General features: G+C 37.7%; 1 protein-coding gene across 3 annotated transcripts in view; it reads right to left on the bottom strand.

Moving 5' to 3' along the window:
- The window catches only part of Stk17b (serine/threonine kinase 17b), a 29,714-nt gene extending 12,057 nt beyond the window's left edge, over window positions 1-17,657 (bottom strand). The window contains exons 1-4 of one of the 3 annotated variants that reach the window (XM_069995700.1): window positions 17,424-17,657; window positions 7,379-7,520; window positions 6,350-6,514; window positions 1,265-1,477 (exon numbers count right to left, since the gene is read on the bottom strand). In XM_069995700.1, the coding sequence (XP_069851801.1) occupies window positions 1,265-1,477; window positions 6,350-6,471 (335 nt within the window). In that variant the 5' untranslated portion in view covers window positions 6,472-6,514; window positions 7,379-7,520; window positions 17,424-17,657. Of the gene's footprint in view, window positions 1-1,264; window positions 1,478-4,274; window positions 4,452-6,349; window positions 6,515-7,378; window positions 7,521-17,423 lie in introns of those variants that run through there. The other 2 variants (XM_069995699.1, XM_069995701.1) reach the window with 2 other exon arrangements.
- Window positions 17,658-18,769: the final 1,112 nt, after the last annotated feature.

Genomic DNA, 18,769 nt, shown 5'->3' on the forward strand with positions numbered 1-18,769 from the left:
CTCTTTGGTGAAAAACACAAGGCAATCTAAATTTGTGTATGTGCTTATATATTTATCTATGTGCATGTCTGTGTGAAAAAAGAAAAAAAGTGAATGAGAGGAAGGAGATTTTTCAAGAAGAAAACACATGACAGAAAGATTTTAAATCTGGATACTAATACCCATACTTAATAAATAATATTTAATAAAATTTATTAAGTACATATTTAATAAACAAAATTGAATCATCTTATAATCTAATAATGTTATTGTCTGCCTTACCTTTGAAATAAAAATATGACATATATATAATATATATGTGGTGGCTCCTACCTGTATATGATAGATATATAAATATATATAATTACATATATATATGTGATATATATGTACATGACATATATGTATGTCAGTATTTACTTAGCACATCCCTTCTCAGGATCTCTTGAACAAAGAGGCACAGGATGACAGTGACAACCTTACTCTTTCCCCTCATTTCATTTTAACCAAACAAAAACACTCAAATACTGACAGTGGTCTAAACATGTTCGTGAAGAGAGATTCAAGACAATATTCACTAACAATAATAATAATTCACCAATAATAATAAGATAATATTCATTAATATTACTAAGGTATTTGTATGCAGAAGAAGAAAATGAACAGATGAATGTTCAGATCCTCATAAACTAAGTTCTTCATTGCATGTTGAAAGATAGCAAATAAAAAGAGAAAATTATGGAAAGCACTTTCCGGTGCTTAGGAAATAAGGTCCAGGACAGCAGGGTCCCTACAGTGCTGTCTATGGAAGTCAAGACTGCCTGGGTTTCAATCTAGCTGTCACTAATCAGCTATCTGAACCAAGACAAAATGTCTTTATGATTTCTACTGTGATGCCTGAATAAATACAGTTCATATACTGGTAATAATGCATTAGAGAATCACTTAAAGTATTGAGCACAATAGATGTTATAAAGATCAAAGTAGATCATTTTTATCAGTATTTATGACAGTATCTACCACATTGTAAATAATTCAGTAAATTCAGTTACTATTACAATGAGCCAACAAACAGCTCCAATTATAGCCAATATCCAGCCTTTCTGAATATGAAGGCTTCTTATTGAAGGAAAATTTTAAAGTTTTTGTTCAATTAAAATTTATTTTGAAAAACATGATACACATAAAAGTGCTCATAATGTCTTCTCCAGTGTAAGAAGAGTTGTGTGCCCATAAAATCCCAATATATAAATAAATAAACAAGCATATGTGTGTATGTACTTACTATTCCAGTATCAAAATGATATCATTTGTATTTTCATAGACCTCATGAAGATTAATCACATGAGAACAAGACTTTGCCAATTCCAGCACAGAGATCTCATGCAGAATCTCTGCTCGACAATCTTGACCTCTTCTTCTCTTTTTTAGAAATTTTGCAGCATATTCTTGGCCAGTAGATTTTGATATACACTGTCTAACCACGGCAAATTTTCCCCTGGGGGAGAAAAAAAGAACAGTTTTAACTTTTCCATAAAGAACATTAGAATATTATAGGTACTATTACATCCCCAACTTAAATCATTTCTTTCAAATACTGATGCCAAATACTGATTTTCTTTAAAGAGAATCACTTATATGTATTTTTAGTAAAGTTTACAGTACTATCACATAAAATGTAAATGTCAAACTATAGTGGCAAGATAAGACAGAATGAAATTTACTCTTACTAACATGATATTTACAAATAATAATCTCTCTTATATACTAACTCTATATCATATTCTGTTGTAAATGATTATGAATTATGATTCATATGATTTTATGTAGGAAGTGCTATTCTGGTTTGTGCACACCCCACAGAAGCTACACAATTCGGTCAAGAGAAAGATTCAAACTTCAGTTTTCTATTTCCCAAAATGTACCCTTCTTCAAGGATCACATACCATCTCTAATCAAAACAGCTCTTTTTCAAATATAAGAAACTGAAATGAATACAAAATTGAACATATATAACATATAATTTTAATGCAATAATCTGCCTTTGACTATAGCTTTTTGTCAGCTTGGAACTTTCCTATTATAATGTTCAAGTGGTTTTGCCAATGTATTCCTTAGTAATGCTCACTTCAGATATGGGTATTCTACAGAGGGGATTGATTCAGACATTTCTTAGTTAACTAAGAAAATTAGTGGTTAGATGCAAACATACTCAATAAAGTCATACTTGTCATATTAGAAATAAGTGTGTTTATTCCTCTCCAATAGCAGTTTTCAACACTTTAGCCAAAATGTAAGAACATGCCAAAATTAGTTACCATTGGTATATTGTGTATAAAGAGCCCACAATCACCTACCATGTAGTTCTACAGTAACTTAAAGCTATTTACAGTCAGATTACTTTGAGAACTAATAAAAGAGAATGACTTGAAGATTCATAAAATGTATATACGCCTGTAGGTAGGAAGCCTTACAGTCAATTCCCCAAAGAGTTGACAGATTTTGAAGCTATAAACCAATCATGTCTTCTAAACTGCAGTCTAGAGGATTTAAAATTAAGAACCTCTACCCTAAGGTTCAAATTACTCTCTCTTTTGCGGTCCCAACAAATTAGGAATAAGTCAAAAATCTTCAGCAACTAACTTTGGTACAACATCCCTTGCCTCACTTCCCTTTTGAACATATTTCTACCAGCACTTTTTTCATAAGTAAAACAATTTTTAACACTCTGGTGTAAAAGATATATGTAAGGTAAAACAATAAATTATTTTATTGTACTTTAGTTGCCATTCCCAAGAGCCAGCAAGACAAAAATTCCTTCTCTTCACTCTTTATACCAATTTTCTCAAAATCCATGCCAAGGAGAGTGACTGGGAAAACAAGCTAAAAGGTACAGCTAGCAATGTGCGGGGTTTGTCAGCTATAATTTGACTCCTCCATTCATTAAAATATATCTACATTACATGAGTTGGCATATATGGACCTGATTCTTTGAAAGCAGTTTTAAGATTTGAGAATGTTTAACTATAAAATATTTTCTTACTGTATGCAAAAGGAATATAGATAGATGTATTTCAATAAACATATAAAAAGTTAACCAACCTTTTTAACTGTATATTCAAAATCATTGCTGATTTATATTGGTTACCTTGAGTAGGAAGATGATCAAGGTCATATATGAAATTAAGCCGAGAATTAAACAAAGAAATGTGAATTTCTAACTTTCTGTTCTATCACATAATAATTTCTCCTTTTAAAATGACTACTTCCTCCCCTTCCACCCTACCACCCTAGACTAGGAAACATAATTCATTTCCACTAATTCTTAGATTTAGATGCAAAACTCTGCCAAAAACAGAAAGGAATTGTACAAATAATTTACCTTATAAAATTCAGGAAACCAGTTAGCAAAGACAATTTTGTATGTGAAAAAATAGTTTGCAGTATCAACTATGACAATTTAGTTCTGCTACAATTGTTTTATACCTATAGTATTTCTAGAATTCTCCCAAAACAAAAAAAAAATAAATAACATCTTATATCTAATTGTCTCAGGTATTCTTTTTTTTTTTTTTTTTTTTTTGTCGGTCGTTGAGCTTGAACTCTGGGCCCGAGCTTTGTCCTGAGCTCTTGAGCTCAAAGCTAGTCCTCTACCACTTGAGCCACAGCACCACTTCCGGCTTTATAGTGGCTAATTGGAGATGTGTCTCATGGACTTTCCTGCCCAGTTGGCTTTGAACCATGATCCTCAGATCTCAGCCTCCTGAGTAGCTAGGATTACAGGCATGAGCCACCAGGCTCAGCTTGTCTCAGGTATTCTTGAGAAACTTTTTAAAAGCACTTCTCATTAATCTAGGGCAAATGTGACCAAATAACGTTGGTAATGATTTATCTGCCAATGTTTATCCCTAAATAAAGGCTCCATGAAGGTAGGGGACATATCTGACCTAATTACTTTAATAATTGTAAAATCCACACTTAGTTACCTAATGTTTCATAGAAACTGAAATAATTACCATTTACTATGCTATTTTGTTATCCTGTGGTAAGGTATTTGTGCTTTTTTAAAGTGTGTGATTCCTATAACATATGTGCATCTGTGCATATATTCATTTAAATATTGTGAAACAAGGAAACTATTTTTATCATAATTATCAGATGCCTTAGGAAAATTCCAAGTATTTTTCTAGTCTAAAATGCTAGTTGTAGCTTAGAAGTATCAAAAAGAATCTGCAATATATAAGGTTCTTATTCCAGATTTAACAGAAACATTCAAGAAAACTTGCAACATTTACCAAAAGTACTTCATGCAGATGGCCAAAAGAGGCAAGTCTGTCTAGATTTCCCAGTAGTGACAAGGTCTAGCAGTTAGTTACCTTTGACAGTCTAGAACACACAATAAAATGTGAATGCATGAGAAGGGTAAGCCACAAAGGAAGCTGACGTTGATTTCTGAAGCTGCCTCACCCTTTTAACCACAAGTCCTATGAAACTTTGCCTCAGCTGCGGGGGAGGGGCAGAAAAAACTTACCCCACATGTTAAAAAATAGGAACAATGCAAGGTTTTTGAGACTAGCAAAAAACAAAACAAAACAAAACAAAACTTTTATGAATTTTCATTTAGATTGTTAAAGGAAAAAAATTCCTAAACATTGACATTTTAAAATTAATGAATTAGAACCAGTTCATTTATAAAGATAATTTCATAGTTTTCCACAGCAGAATTATATATTTATACACTACAGTAGCATACAAAGACCAGTTATAATATGGAAAGTACTTTAAGCTAGTTCCTGACAAATGAAAAGTCATAATTTTTTTTAATTATCAAAGTCTAAAATCAAATGCATCAATACTCACCATATGACTCAATACCTGGAAAGAACTCAAAGAAAGATGCTACATAAGTCTCATGAAGATAGAAGATGGGATAGTATCACTCTGAATTTGTTCTAACCAGATTCTACCATGAGATGTTGTGCTAAACTATTAAAAAGTACACTGATTCAAATTTATGGTTATTTCTTATGATGGCATGTAAAAATAAATTTAGAATTATGGATAATGGTCTCCTCAAAGTTTAAGTTCTCCAAAAACCTTTGAGGAAAAACAAAATACTTCATAGACATTATAGTTCCCACAATACTTCTTATTTTGTAAAATTAATTTAATAAAGAGAAAATTTACCTATCAAATTAGCAGCCTAGGAAAATAAAAGCATATTTTTATTATATGGATTATTCAGGCTTTTTATATATAATTAACTGCTCAGGGAAATTTCCAAATATTTTTGTAATAAAAGGAAACTTTGAGACATTTAGTCTAGCTTCTCACTGTTAAAAGAAAGCAAATATACAACTAAGTAGATCACATAACTTATATCCAGCACAAAGACAGGTCAACTGACATTTTGCTCTGTTTCTACTAAAATATTACACAAATTGGATGGAAATTGAGGTGGGGAGAGACGGAGGGGGAGGAAGGGAGGAACAGAGAGGGAGCCAGGTAGACATGTCCTGGCTAGAGCCTCAGGCTTCCTTGGTAAGAGTCCTTGTACTCCATATGTGTTCAATTCTAGGCCTCTCATTTTAAGAGAGAAAATAAGCACTAAAAAGTGGTTTAAATGTGGGCTGTCAATACAAACAATACACTGTTTTAACAAACATTTGCCTCCATTACTGCAATCAAGCTGAAGGTATAAACTGACCACCGTCTTCCAGACCTTCAGTAATCACATTTAATTTAAAACAAAGAAGACTGGACAGATAAACAAATTGGAATGGCTTTTATAACCTTTATGCCTATTAAAATAACACTACGTGGGTCTCATGGCATTTAGCTACTTCCTGGCCTTAAGAAGCTTACTGTGGTCAGGCCCAGGCAGACTCTGGGTAAGCTTTCACTTATAGAATGCTCATTCTTTGTGCTAGGGAACTAAAATAATCAGATATAAGTTAATTATTTTTTAACTTAGGGAACAAGTCTTTGCAGTATGAGGAATCTCCCTATTGCCTCTTTTAGCCAAGCACAATTAAAAAATGTATTTAAAAAACTTCTGTAACTCTGTAGTAAGTATTTTACAAATATGAAGCATTGTAACTCTCACAACAAACACATAAAATAGATACAATATTTTCTTCTCTTCTTCATATGAGGAAAGTATGGCACAAAGGCACCAAGGTAATCTAACTGAGGTCAAACATATGGCAGAAGTCAAGAGTTGGACTTGGAATCTACTATACTAAGTTCTCGTCTACTCACAGCCTCAGATGAACAGAGATGATAAATTTTCTTTCTAATCTTTGTTAATGGTCCAAAGTGAAAACCCCAAATTTGAATTCAAACAGCACCCACATCACAGTCTCCATACCTTCCAAGCTCTTTAGTTGTAATTGTATAGAAATTATGGAAGTTTTCCATTTTTATTGGAGTTTGAGGAGTTGTAGTCAGCAGGCCTGAACTACTTCGGCAATCAAATCTCCTCCGAAACATGGTGAATGATTCTCAGATATGCTTCTCTACTCACTAGTTTGACCTATTTAAAAGAAGAAAGGAGAGAGGATGTAACTTAAATGTAACCAAGAAAAAAAAGACACTATCTTAGACAGGATGTGCATTACAGCTCCAAATATAGCAATGACATAGATCCAAATTTTTTTTTATGATTTAAAGAGTATATTCTACCCACAAAGAAGAAAAACTTGAAGCACATATAAATGGTGTCATCTTTATAGCCCCTGAAAAAAGCTAAGGACTTCATTTCAGAAAACCTACTGTAAAAATCCTTTCAACTTCTTAAGAAATAGTCACGAAACTATAATGCAAGTAATCAGTTCTATTTTAAATCCCCATTCTTTAAAGCCACGGTTTTCATACAAGTAGGTAATTTAACATACTAAGGTAATGATTATTACTTTAATTTTACATGGCCAAACTTGGTTCACAAATCACATGTATGTTATATTACTGATCTGTGGATGACTACAAGAACAAACATGTTTCATGGACTATCTTGTCAAAACTAAATTCAGAAACTCTCCTAAGTCTTGGAGTCTCTCCTCTGGCAGTGGCAGGTACAAAGCCTGCCATGTAAGATCCACCATTTTGTTGGATGAGTGCCTTACCATATATAAAGTCTTATTCTAAGTTTTAATCTATATCTGAAGTTCATTTAATCTCTTACCTTTGTGTATTTTATGCCTCCAATATAATATGAAATGGCCTATTTCATACTAACGAATTCATGTGATTATAGGAGACTATATATTTCAAGATACTTCTGATTTTCTGCTGCGTGCCAAATAAAAGATCAAGCACTAACTCCCTCCTATGGTAAACCGCTAGGTTGTGTTCTTTCCTGGTTCTATTCCCCACTTTTTATTTCCTGCTTGATACTTACTTTTCTTTATTGTCCTGTATACAAACACTACCATTTATTTAACAAATAGGCATTTTGATTAGAGTTCAGTGTTTCAATTTTATATTCTTTCTCTTTTGGTTTATTCTCAAGGCAGTAAATTTGTCTGCTCTAAATTCTTTGTCTATGGAGAAAAACAAAACAAAACAACACAACACTTAGAGGAGTTTTTGGTATATCCCCAGGAGTACAGTGGCAGCAGTGTGCATACTGAAAATAACATTTGTTCTGAAACAAATCTAGGGACTAGATCCCACTGGTCACAATACCAGCAATGAGTCCTTAAGTTCTTTTAACTTCCCTGTTGTATTGGTCAGTTCTTTTGTTTTTGTTGTTACTGCAGTGGCATTCCTGAGGCAGACTGCTTAAAAAAAATAAAGGTTTATCTTGGCTCTTTATCCTGAAGTTCAAGGCCAGGGGGCCTCATCTGGTGGCAGCAGTCTGCCTGTAAGAACCCTGAGTCAGTGTGGAGTATCATGTGGCAAAAGGCAAAGAATCTGCCTGTATAAGTAGGTGTCTTTCTGTAAAGCTCCCAAAGTTTCCACTCCAAATGAGCTTATCTAATCCTAACCACTTCCCAGTACTCTACTTCTACCATTTTCCCTCTTTACACAGGGAATTCAATTTCAATATGAGTTCCCAAGCACAACACACAGATCATGAGCTGAACCACAGGTTTCCCAAATCCATACACTGAAATCCTAACCCAGCTTTAAATGTGTTTAGAGAGAGGGTCTTTTAAGGTGGTGGCTAAGTGAAAATATCATTAAGGTGTATCCTAACCAACATAATTGGCATCCTTAGAGAGAGAGAGACAGAGAAAGAGAGAGAGAGAGAGAGAGAGAGAGAGAGAAGAGAATGGAGAGGGGAGAGAGAGAAAAAGCAAGAGAGAGAGGTACAAAGGGAGAGAGAGGAGGGAGGGAGGGAGGAGAGAGGGAGAGAGGGAGGGAGAGAAGGAGAGAGGGAGCGGGGAGAGGGGGAGAAAGAGAGGGGGGAGAGGGGGAGAAATGAGGGAGGAAAAGAGAGATGAGGGAGAGAGAGGGGGGGAAAGGGGAAAGGGGAGAGAGAGATGAGGGAGGGGGAAGGAGGAGAAGAAGAGGGAGAGGGAGAGGGAGAGGGAGACAGACAGACAGACATTAGGACAAAAACTCACAAAAGGTTTACGTTAAAACACCGAAGATAGCCTTCTACAAGCCAAGGAGAAAAGCCTCAGAAGAAACTAACACTGTTGACCAGTTGATCCAGAAAATTAATTTCTATTTAAGTCAACTAGTGTGTGCCACTTATGAAAAAACATCAAATAATTCAAATGTATATGAAAAGATATGAATACAAATAACACTCATTCTTCCCTACCTTATTCCTTGACCACATTTCATTGAAATTAAATAAAACAGGACAGACATGGCCCTTTTTCTTTTGTAGATGATAGTTCCACAGGCACTGGAGAAAAGGATTTACCACTACCTTGACAATACATTCTGTCTATTCTGGTGTTTAGAAGGCAAAATGGGACTTTTACTGTGGTTTATTTTACAGTTCCCTGCTTACTAGTGAGGAAAGTTTCAATTCTACTGCCTCTGAATAATGGATAAAACAGAAATCATCTTGTAGATCACTAAAAAGTAAACATCAAAAAATGACAAGTTCTTGTAAAATAGTAATTATAAGGTGCTAGTCAAAATGGCACATCATGACTGTTCCTTTAAAATATATCTAGATATATCTATATATATATACTCTTTATGTAATACCCTACCATTGTTGAGTAGTTGTAGTATGTCTATAAATACAACTCCACCTCAAGTTAGTCCAAACTCATAGAACTCTTCTGTTTTGTTTTGACTTAAAAAAAAAATCTTAGTTCTGATGACATTTAGCTTCTTCTGAAGTAGTAGTATTTTATTTTCCTAAAAAAAAAAAATGATTATGGGACAATTTCTATGGTCAATCAGTTTGTTTCTGTTTTCTTTTTCTATACTACCTTTGGATTTTTAGACTTTATACCTAAATTAAAAGGCTTACATATACATATATTTAAGGTCATACTTATAAATTTAAAAAAAATCTTAGTTCTGATGACATTTAGCTTCTTCTGAAGTGGTAGTATTTTATTTTCCTAAAGAAAAATGATTGTGGGACAATTTCTATGGTCAATCAGTTTGTTTCTGTTTTCTTTTTCTATACTACCTTTGGATTTTCAGAGTTTATACTTAAATTAAAAGGCTTACATATACATATACTTAAGGTCATACTTATAAACATCTATGTAAAGAAGGGATAGGCCATCATCTTGATACAACTGAGCTACTCTGTTAACACTTATCGATTTTTTTAAAAACCATGTCAAATTCAATCACAGAGACAGCAGTGTAGTCTTTTGTCTAGATTTTTCTCCAGTCACCTACATTCTACATTCTAGAGTATTTATCTCCTGGTGATAAATGTGATTTCAATGTGATCCATTCATAAGAACTCTGGTAGAACTTGTATGTATTTTATGAGTGAGCATTTTCTGCTCTCAATTTTCAAGAGTAATATGAGTCTTTTTCATGTAGTAAAAGACTTTTGTTTAATTAAGTATGATTTGATTTATAACAGTAAAAAGAAAACTTCAAAAACTTGAATTGATAAGCCGAAAAATCCAACAGTAAGGAAACAGTCAAATACTTACAAATATAATTGAATATACTCAATAACCATCCTTTCAGAGATGGTTCTTAACTTAAGACAAATATAAAGACACAAGATATTATACATGGTATGATAAGTCTGTGAGTAAAATGAAAGACTAGAAAACTAAGACAAAGTATTACAGTAATTATCTTTGATGAGATTATGAGATTATGGGTAGTATTTATAATTTCCTATGTTTAAGTTATCTAAAAAACAAATGACCTTGGATAAAAATAAAAATGGTTGTGACGTCTTATTATATAATGAAACTGAATATTTTTAAAACCAAAAGGATGTGAATACTTATTCCAATAATTTCTGATAAATTCTTCCTTATGAAAAAAAGACAGCTATGGATATTAAGACCAAGCAAATTCAGATCCTTATCCATACTCAACAACAAAAGGGATCACCTTACATGACAAGGGTTTACTTAGCCTGAAGCTCAAGAACAGGCATCTGTAAGGTTTCAAAGGACTCAACATTTTCTCTGCATTTACATGTAGATGATGGTGCTCATTATCCAAAATCTACATTGGTTCTTATGTAGAGAACCATGTAAGAATTTAGAGTATATGCTTACAGAGCATTTAGAGATATTAATTGTTTTTAGTATAATAGGAAATATACTTAGCAAATTTTCAACTTACAATTAAAATCCTATGATGAATAACAATCATTAACCTTAAGACATATACCCTTATCATGGGTATTCTTATAAGAATCCAGACTTATCCTGGGACCCATTAGAAGAATCCAAAATGTGGTATCCAAATTTACTGGTGAAAATGATGGTTGGTTTTTTTAGATGGTTGGTATTATTTAGTTATATTAGGGGGAAAAAGAACTTACATATTTCATTTTAAAGTGAAATTAAAATGGATAATGATAATTTAAACTGAGCCTTGTTTATTAATCTTATCTCTCTCCAATCTATTCTCTAAACAATAGACATTGGCATGTGATTAATGTTTTACCTCACAAATTCTCTACCTTTCTCATGTACTGCTGGTCACTATAATGGACAAATAGGTATTTGTAGATGATAGATATAGTTGAAATCGATGTTGGGTAAACACCAGTTTTTCAATGCAAATACAAAGATCATTTCTTGGAATCATAACATATTTCACCGAGGCTCAGAATATGCTTGAACAAAAGCCATTTCTCAGAACAAGAATGAACTCATTTTCTGAAAACTCTACCCTAAGCTCCTATACTTAATGCTAATACACCTACATCACAAACTGTCTTAAGTATCCACACAGTTTCTTGTTAACCTTTCTTCTTTTTACTGAACCTAACCAGCTGTCACAAGCTAGATGCTTTGCTCCTTTTCCTCCTATAGAGAATTTGGTATCTACAGAGCACTGTCCACTGGATCCTTCACAAATATCCCATGCCCTTCATATAAGAAGGTTATTAGACAGCACTCAGACTGTCCTTATATATTCTAAATTCCTCACCAGTTTTTTCATTTCTTTATAAGCAATCAGGCCTTTTCTTGTCTTCTATCACTATTCATAGACCTATAACATATTCTAAATTAGAAATATGTCTTACTCCATTTGAAATCACTTCATAATATTTTACTAAGCTATGCCAATAGACAAATTGTAAGGGACTTAGTAAGTAAATCTGTGTTTGTATACAAATATAGACATAAGTGCTAGACACTGCAAGAAGTACAGAGGTGAGACAAGTCATTAAGATTTCAATTATTCAGTCACTTCTGGGAATAGTGGTGTCTCACACTTTTCAGTCTTTTTCACTAACTTCCATTACAATAATTACAATAAAAAATCCAGATATGGATCAGAGAGGTTTGAGCTGGGCTTTGACTTACTTGAATGTAAAAAGCAAATATGATGTGATCTAAAACAAGACAAACAATTCCTATAACCCACTAAACAGCTCCACTTAAAAACAATGATTTTCAAAGTGATTCATATGAAAGTGATCAAGTTATAAAGGTTTACAAAATTCGATATTACAACATACAATAATGAAAATGTTTAAAGAATGGAACTGCTTTGATCCCTTCATTAGCTCCAAAGCATCTATAAGCTAAAACCCTATCAACTTGACACACAGAGGCCCCTAAAGCCAGTACACTCCAGATTCATTTCCTGCCTCTTTGTCTCCACCTCTTCCCTATAGTTCTGTCTCAATCATCCTTTCAATTACCTCTCTGTAAATTAGTAGTTCTTTTCCTGCATGTTCTCCTCCAGGAAGCCTTTCCTAAAAATCAACACACTGATTTAAACATCTCTCCTTTATACTTCAGAGGAGAGGACCCTACTTGTCTAGGGGAGAGTAAGCCATTACTTCTGTGCTTTGACAACCAGAATGGTATGAGGCAACTGATAGGAATTCAGAAAATGACTGTTGAACAGAATTGCATGAATGGTTAAAACACAAAATGAATTTCTAACTACATGTCTCATCTTCACCGGGTCTGCATAACTTGAGATCTATCTTGAAATTACAACACTTGAGCTTCTACTTCAGCTAGTCTGCTTAATTTAGTATTTAGCTAAAGAAAGAAGCATTAAAAATTACTTCAGGGCTGGGAAGGTGGCTCAGTGGTAGAGCGCTTGCCTTGCATGCATGAGGCCCTGGGTTCGATTCCTCAGTACCACATATGCAAAAAGAGAAAAGCCGGAAGTGGTGCTGTGGCTCAAAGTGGTGGAGTGCTAGCCTTGAGCTGAATTGCTGAGGGACAGCGCCCAGGCCCAGAGTTCAGGCCCTATCACAGGAACCAAAAAAAAAAAAATTACTTCAAAAGTACTTAAAGAAATTTAGTTTAGCCCGGCGCTGGTGGCTCATGCCTGTAATCCTAGTTACTCAGGAGGCTGAGATCTGAGGATCGCAGTTCAAAGCCAGCCTGGGCAGGAAAAGCTGTGAGACTCTTATCTCCAATAAACCACTAGAAAACCGGAAGTGGCCTTGTGGCTCAAGTGGTAGAGTGCTCGCTTTGAGCTGAAGAGCTGAGGGACAGCGCCCAAGCCCAGAGTTCAAGCCTCATGACTGATCAGAAAGGAAGAAAGAAAGGAAGGAAGTAAGGGAGGGAGGGAGGAAGGAAGGGAGGAAAAAAGAAAGAAAGAAAGAAAGAAAGAAAGAAAGAAAGAAAGAAAGAAAGAAAGAAAGAAAGAAAGAAAGAAAGAAAGAAAGAATTCAGTTTAAAAGCGTGTGGCCAAGAAGTGCCAGTGATACACACCTATAACCCTAACTACTCAGGAGGGTGAGATCTGAGAATTGTGATTCAAAGACAGCCTGAGCAGGAAAGTCTTTGAGACTCTAATCGACAATTAGGCTCCAAAAAGCCAGGAGTGGAGCTGAGGCTCAGGTGGTAGAGCAGGTGGTAGGGGCAGTGCCCAGGCCCTGAGTTCAAGCCTCAAGATTGGCAAACACAAAAAATATTTTATCATTTATTGTAATGTAAGGCCAATGGACCATTTAATTTGTGTTTGCCAATTTTTCCACACTAAGTGACTGTTTTCACATAAATACCCACTTCAACTAAGGGCATCAGGATTTGAAGAACTATCTTAATGAGGAAATCTAAATACAGATCTTCATGGAACAAGTTTGAAAAGTAATGATTACAGGAAAGCAATTCTTATCTACCTAGGCACTTTTATGGACACCAAGTATCCTTAAGAAACAGAAGAAGTGGAAATTTGTTTATATAGCATCATAAAAGTAGAAAAAATCTTTCTGCTGCTGTGGCAGAAGGATCCATTTTTAATTAGCCATGGATTGGAAGAATATGTAAGAGTAAGGGATACTGAGGCAGATTCTATTTCAACAAAGGGGTTGTAGTTCTTCTACATATTTTACTAACAAGTTTATGTTGTTTGTTTCTAAATACTGAACATGAATCAGAATTCAACAATTTAATCCCCTTAAAATCATAAAAGGGACTCAGCTAGACTAACTCTAACCCAACCTTATACTATCCAAGGGCTGAAGTCCCAGATAACAAACTATGACTTAACTGTGGGCCAAGACATTGAGACCTGATGCTGTCTCTTCAGAATTAAATCCCATAATTGTTAACTAAGAAAAAAAGAAGTTGGAAAAACAAAAAATGTGGTGGGCCAACACTCAGTGCTTGTCATTCATCAGGTGCAAAATTAGGTTTCTGTTGTAATATAAATTACTGTTTACTTAACAGCACCACTGAAGTAGTATTTATTCAGTATTATTACAATGCAAAATGGAATCTGATCCTTTAAGGATTATTACAGAGGAAACAACCATCTCAGTCTTTTTCCAATGTTGAGAGCCTAATTGCGCCCTCTTTTGGAGTAGCTGCAAAGGGAAAGGGCTGAATCAAAACATTTTGCATATAAATATTAAAAGAAATTTACTCATTTACATGCTAAATGGCAGAGAGGTTTCCATAAAATGTTTTAGGACAAAGAAAAATCAAAGATTTAACAAAGTATTGAAACTTGCAACAATACAACATGTGTATATAAAAAGATGAGCTTCTACCATAATTTATAAGAGCATTTTTCCCCTTTGAAGATGAGGCTTGAACACAGTTCAAAATATATTCTTTGATATCTTCTTATAGAATATAATCTACTTACTAATAAAATCAGTGAATGTTTTCATCAATATTATGGAAAAAGAAAGCAAATGAATACATATGAAGTTTGCCCAAGTGAAAAGGGAGCATCTAAATGGCGATGTCCTGACACAAGTACACAGACTGCAAAATAATTCTTTTTTTTTTTTTTTGTCGGTCGTGGGGCTTGAACTCTGGGCTTGGGCACTGTCCCTCAGCTCTTCAGCTCAAGGCGAGCGCTCTACCACATGAGCTACAGGGCCACTTCCGGTTTTCTGGTGGTTTATTTGAGATAGGAGTCTCACGATCTCTCCTGCCCGGGCTGGCTTTGAACCGTGATCCTCAGATCTCAGCCTCCTGAGTAGCTAGGATTACAGGCGTGAGCCACCAGCGCCCGGCTGCAAAATAATTCTTTAGGCTAGCCGGGCATTGGGCATTGGTTGCTCATGCCTGTAATCCTAGCTACTCAGGAGATGGAGATCTGAGGATCACGGTTCAAAGACAGCCTGGGCAGAAAAGTCGGTGAGACTCTTATTTCCAATAAACCACCAGAAAACCGCAAGTGGCTCTGTGACTCAAGTGGTAGAGCACTAGCCTTGAGCTGAAGAGCTCAGGAACAGCACCCAAGCCCAGACTTCAGGCCCCACCACCAACAAAAAAAAATTCTTTAGGGAAAAAAAATCAAAATCTTTTAAAAGTGGTGAGAGGAAGCTGAGATGTGGCTCAGTGTTTATCGGGCACACAAGAGGCCTGGGGTTCAATGCTCAGCATTGCAGAATGGGAATACAAACTGTAATATACCATACAGGCAATTATAGAACAATTTAAAGACTAAGTAAATGAAGTAGGAGTTGGTTTTCTTGATTTCTGAGTTTTAAGTTGAATCTCTAAACAGAGCTAATTTTAATAAGGAAATAGCCCTTCATAATTACCAGACAGTGTCAAAACAAAGGCTTGAAAATAAATGAAAGCTTAAAAATAAATTTGATTAGACACGTCTGCCTGCTATAAGATGCCTCTATCTTCTTCAGATTTGTTAGTCATACACTGACACAGGAAGCCGTTAGTCTAATATCCATTTTCCTAAAAGTGGGATTCTATCTAACTAAATTGTAATTTCTTGTTCAGTGATCCCAACAGAAACGGCAACCATTTTATCCACCCATAATTATTTTCAAATTAATACAGAAATTTTACTTTTGGGATTTAAACATATTACCACATAAGTATACTTTATTTCCATTGTAGAACCATTCTATAAAATGATCTAAATTGTGTATCTCAAAACTAAAGCAATTATTAAACTTTTAGAAAAGTATCTGAAAATTGAGTAACCATTCAGTGGAGGAAGAAGACTGGGGGAGAAAACAGCTGTTTAAAAGTTTAGGCACCATTTCTATAGACTAGCTTTTTCTTAATTACAATTTTATAGCTATGTAGTTTAATGCTTATAAAGTAAATATTTCACAGTTGTTCTGTTTTTGCTTTGTTTGATTGCAAGACAGGGTCGGACTGTGTAACCCAGGCTGGCCTCCCAACTCATATAGTCTTATTTGGCCTCCATCCTCTGGCCTCTGCTTCCCAAAGGGCCGGGATTACAAAGGTGTGTGCTACGCCAAGTTTAGAAGTGTTGCAAGCTACCTGGAGACAGTTTGCTATAGAATGGTAGAAGGTTGTACCTATGAGAAAGCAGGTTTATGTATCCCTGTCATAAAACTGTGCTTTTGGTTCAAGATTCCAGTTGGTTCAAGATGCCCAGTCATGTCTACAGATCTTGCTGTCTCAGGCACGTATTTGGCACAGACAAGAAAACTTAAAGGGCCATACCATATCAGACATTCCTGCATGGCTCAACATATCAATATTACCACACGTGTAAACATTAGATCTGCCAAGCAACCATTGGATGTGATACACAGACAGATCAAACGTGCTAATATTATTGAAACCTGATTATTATAACTGGTTTTTTTAAGTATTTTTTTCTTAATTTCAATTTATAAACTGATGTCAGAGTGCCTCTAGTCCCAACACACAGACAGGAAAAACTCACAGCACCTACCAGCTGGCCTTAAAAAGTTTCTTTCAACTTTGTCTCCGCTCCTCTAACCCTCAGAGGGAATGCAAATGAAGCACTTCCCCTTAGGATAAAACAAGGAACCTGGTAAATGTCAAAACCACAGCCATGGAGGGGAGAGAGAGAGAGGAGAGAGAGGAGAGAGACTGAGAGACAGAGAGAGAAATATAGAAACACAGAGAGACAGACAGAGACAGGCAGAGAGAGAGACAGAGAGAGGGAGGGAGGGAGGGAGGGAGGAAGAAGAGAAGAAGAGGGAGGGGAGGGGAACCCCACAAACTCTGCCCCTAAGAAAGGCAGCTGCGGACGGACAGGACGCCACCGCGGCGGACCCCGACGTGAGCCAGCCCTGCGGCCCCAGCCCGCGGGGAGCGGGAGAGGGCAGCCGGGGCGGGGGAGGCGCGAGGGGCCGCGGGAAGGGGCGCGGGCGCGGAGCCGGGCGGCGGGGCCGGCCGCGGGCACCGGCAGGCCGGGACTCGCACACAAGCTCCAGGGACGGCGCGCCCGCCACCGGCAAGCCGGGCAGCGGGACGGACCCCGGAGCGGGCCGGGGCCCCCGGCCCAGCTCCGCCGGGCCGGCCGCCCCGCGCCGACCCCTCCTGCAGAGCCCCCCGCGCCCGCCCACTCGCCCGGGGGTCAGGGGTTCGGAGTCAGCCCCAGCCCCCCGCCCGCCCCCGCCGGCGCCGGACACTGACCGCTCCGGCCGCAGGTCCCCGCGCCGCGGCCCCCGCCGAGGGGCTCGGTCCCGCTCCGCTCGGGTGCCCGCCCCGGGACGCGGTCTCCAGCTCTGGCCAGGCGAGGCGTTGCGGAGCCCCGGGCTTGGCACGGACAAGGGCCGGTAGTCGTGACTCGGCCACCTGCGCGGCGGCTCCCGGCGACCCGCACGGAGACGGCGACTCCAAACTTTATAGTTGAGGTTTGAAAACTGCAGCCGCGGCGGAGGCGGTGCAGGGCGCGAGAGCCCGGCCCCCCCGTCGGGGGGAGCCAATCGTAACACGCCGGGAGGGTGGGGCTGTCACGTGACGGGAGGGGCGTGGCGCGGCGCTGCAGGGCGGAGCCCAGCGGGGAGCGGGTGTGGCCCGGGCTGCTGGACCCGCGGCTGCGGGCTGGGAACACAGGTGGGCGCTCTGCTGAGAAGGCATCCGGTGGTCCGTTCAGAGGGCCGAGCCCAGGGCCGGCACCCCGAGTGCACCCCATCCCACCTCCAGCGGTGAGACTGCACGGACGACAGTGAGGACAGTAAATCCAAACGCCTCCCCGACCAAACTTCGGTACCCACTTGAGACTTCCTTTAAAACCCCAACTTCGGGGTCTCGGAGTGGAGAGGTGGGGGGGGGAGGAGAGATGGCAGGAAAAAAAACAAAGGAGGGGGCTAGCAATGCTCGAGAAGAAATGGACTCATTGACTTACTCGTGTAACTGAAAACCCACAAGAAAATAAAATTTAAAACAAAACACCCGAGCTACTCCCCAAGTGGACATAGTTCAGCCTGCGACGTCTAAGCAGAAGTTTCTGGAATCCTCAACGTCGCTTCCGGAATTTTGAAGCTGATGTCCTCCTTAGGGAATGGTGTCCTGAGGCACTGGCTGAAGGCAGTGTGGGAAGAATCCGGACGGGATGGATGAACTGCTGGCTTGTCGTGTGCAACTTCCTAATCAGATGTTCCCTTCCCTGGGAATAGAACTCAGGCCCTTGAACAGGTGGACCAACCTCTCGACCACTGAGCTACACATCTGGCTCTAGGACACACACACACACACACACACACACACACACACACACACACACAAATCCAGGATTGCATGGAGAATATACTTTTAAAAATTGTAGAAAACTATTGGGAACTATTGGAAGTAGAATCATCCTTTTATACATTTTGAAAGGGAGTCTTTCTTGTTCTATATATTACATAAACATAGCAAATTCTCAAGTCATCTGCTCCCTCCCACTGTATTTTTTTCCTACAATAATTGCATTGAATGTCTCATAGCCATTTTTTGAAGTTTTTACTCACACTGAGTCCTCTTGGGTTAATTTTGGT

Source organism: Dipodomys merriami, unplaced genomic scaffold, assembly GCF_024711535.1.
Source record: "Dipodomys merriami isolate MVZ:Mamm:240054 unplaced genomic scaffold, mDipMer1.0.p SCAF_49, whole genome shotgun sequence".
Classification (NCBI taxonomy): Eukaryota; Metazoa; Chordata; class Mammalia; order Rodentia; family Heteromyidae; genus Dipodomys; species Dipodomys merriami.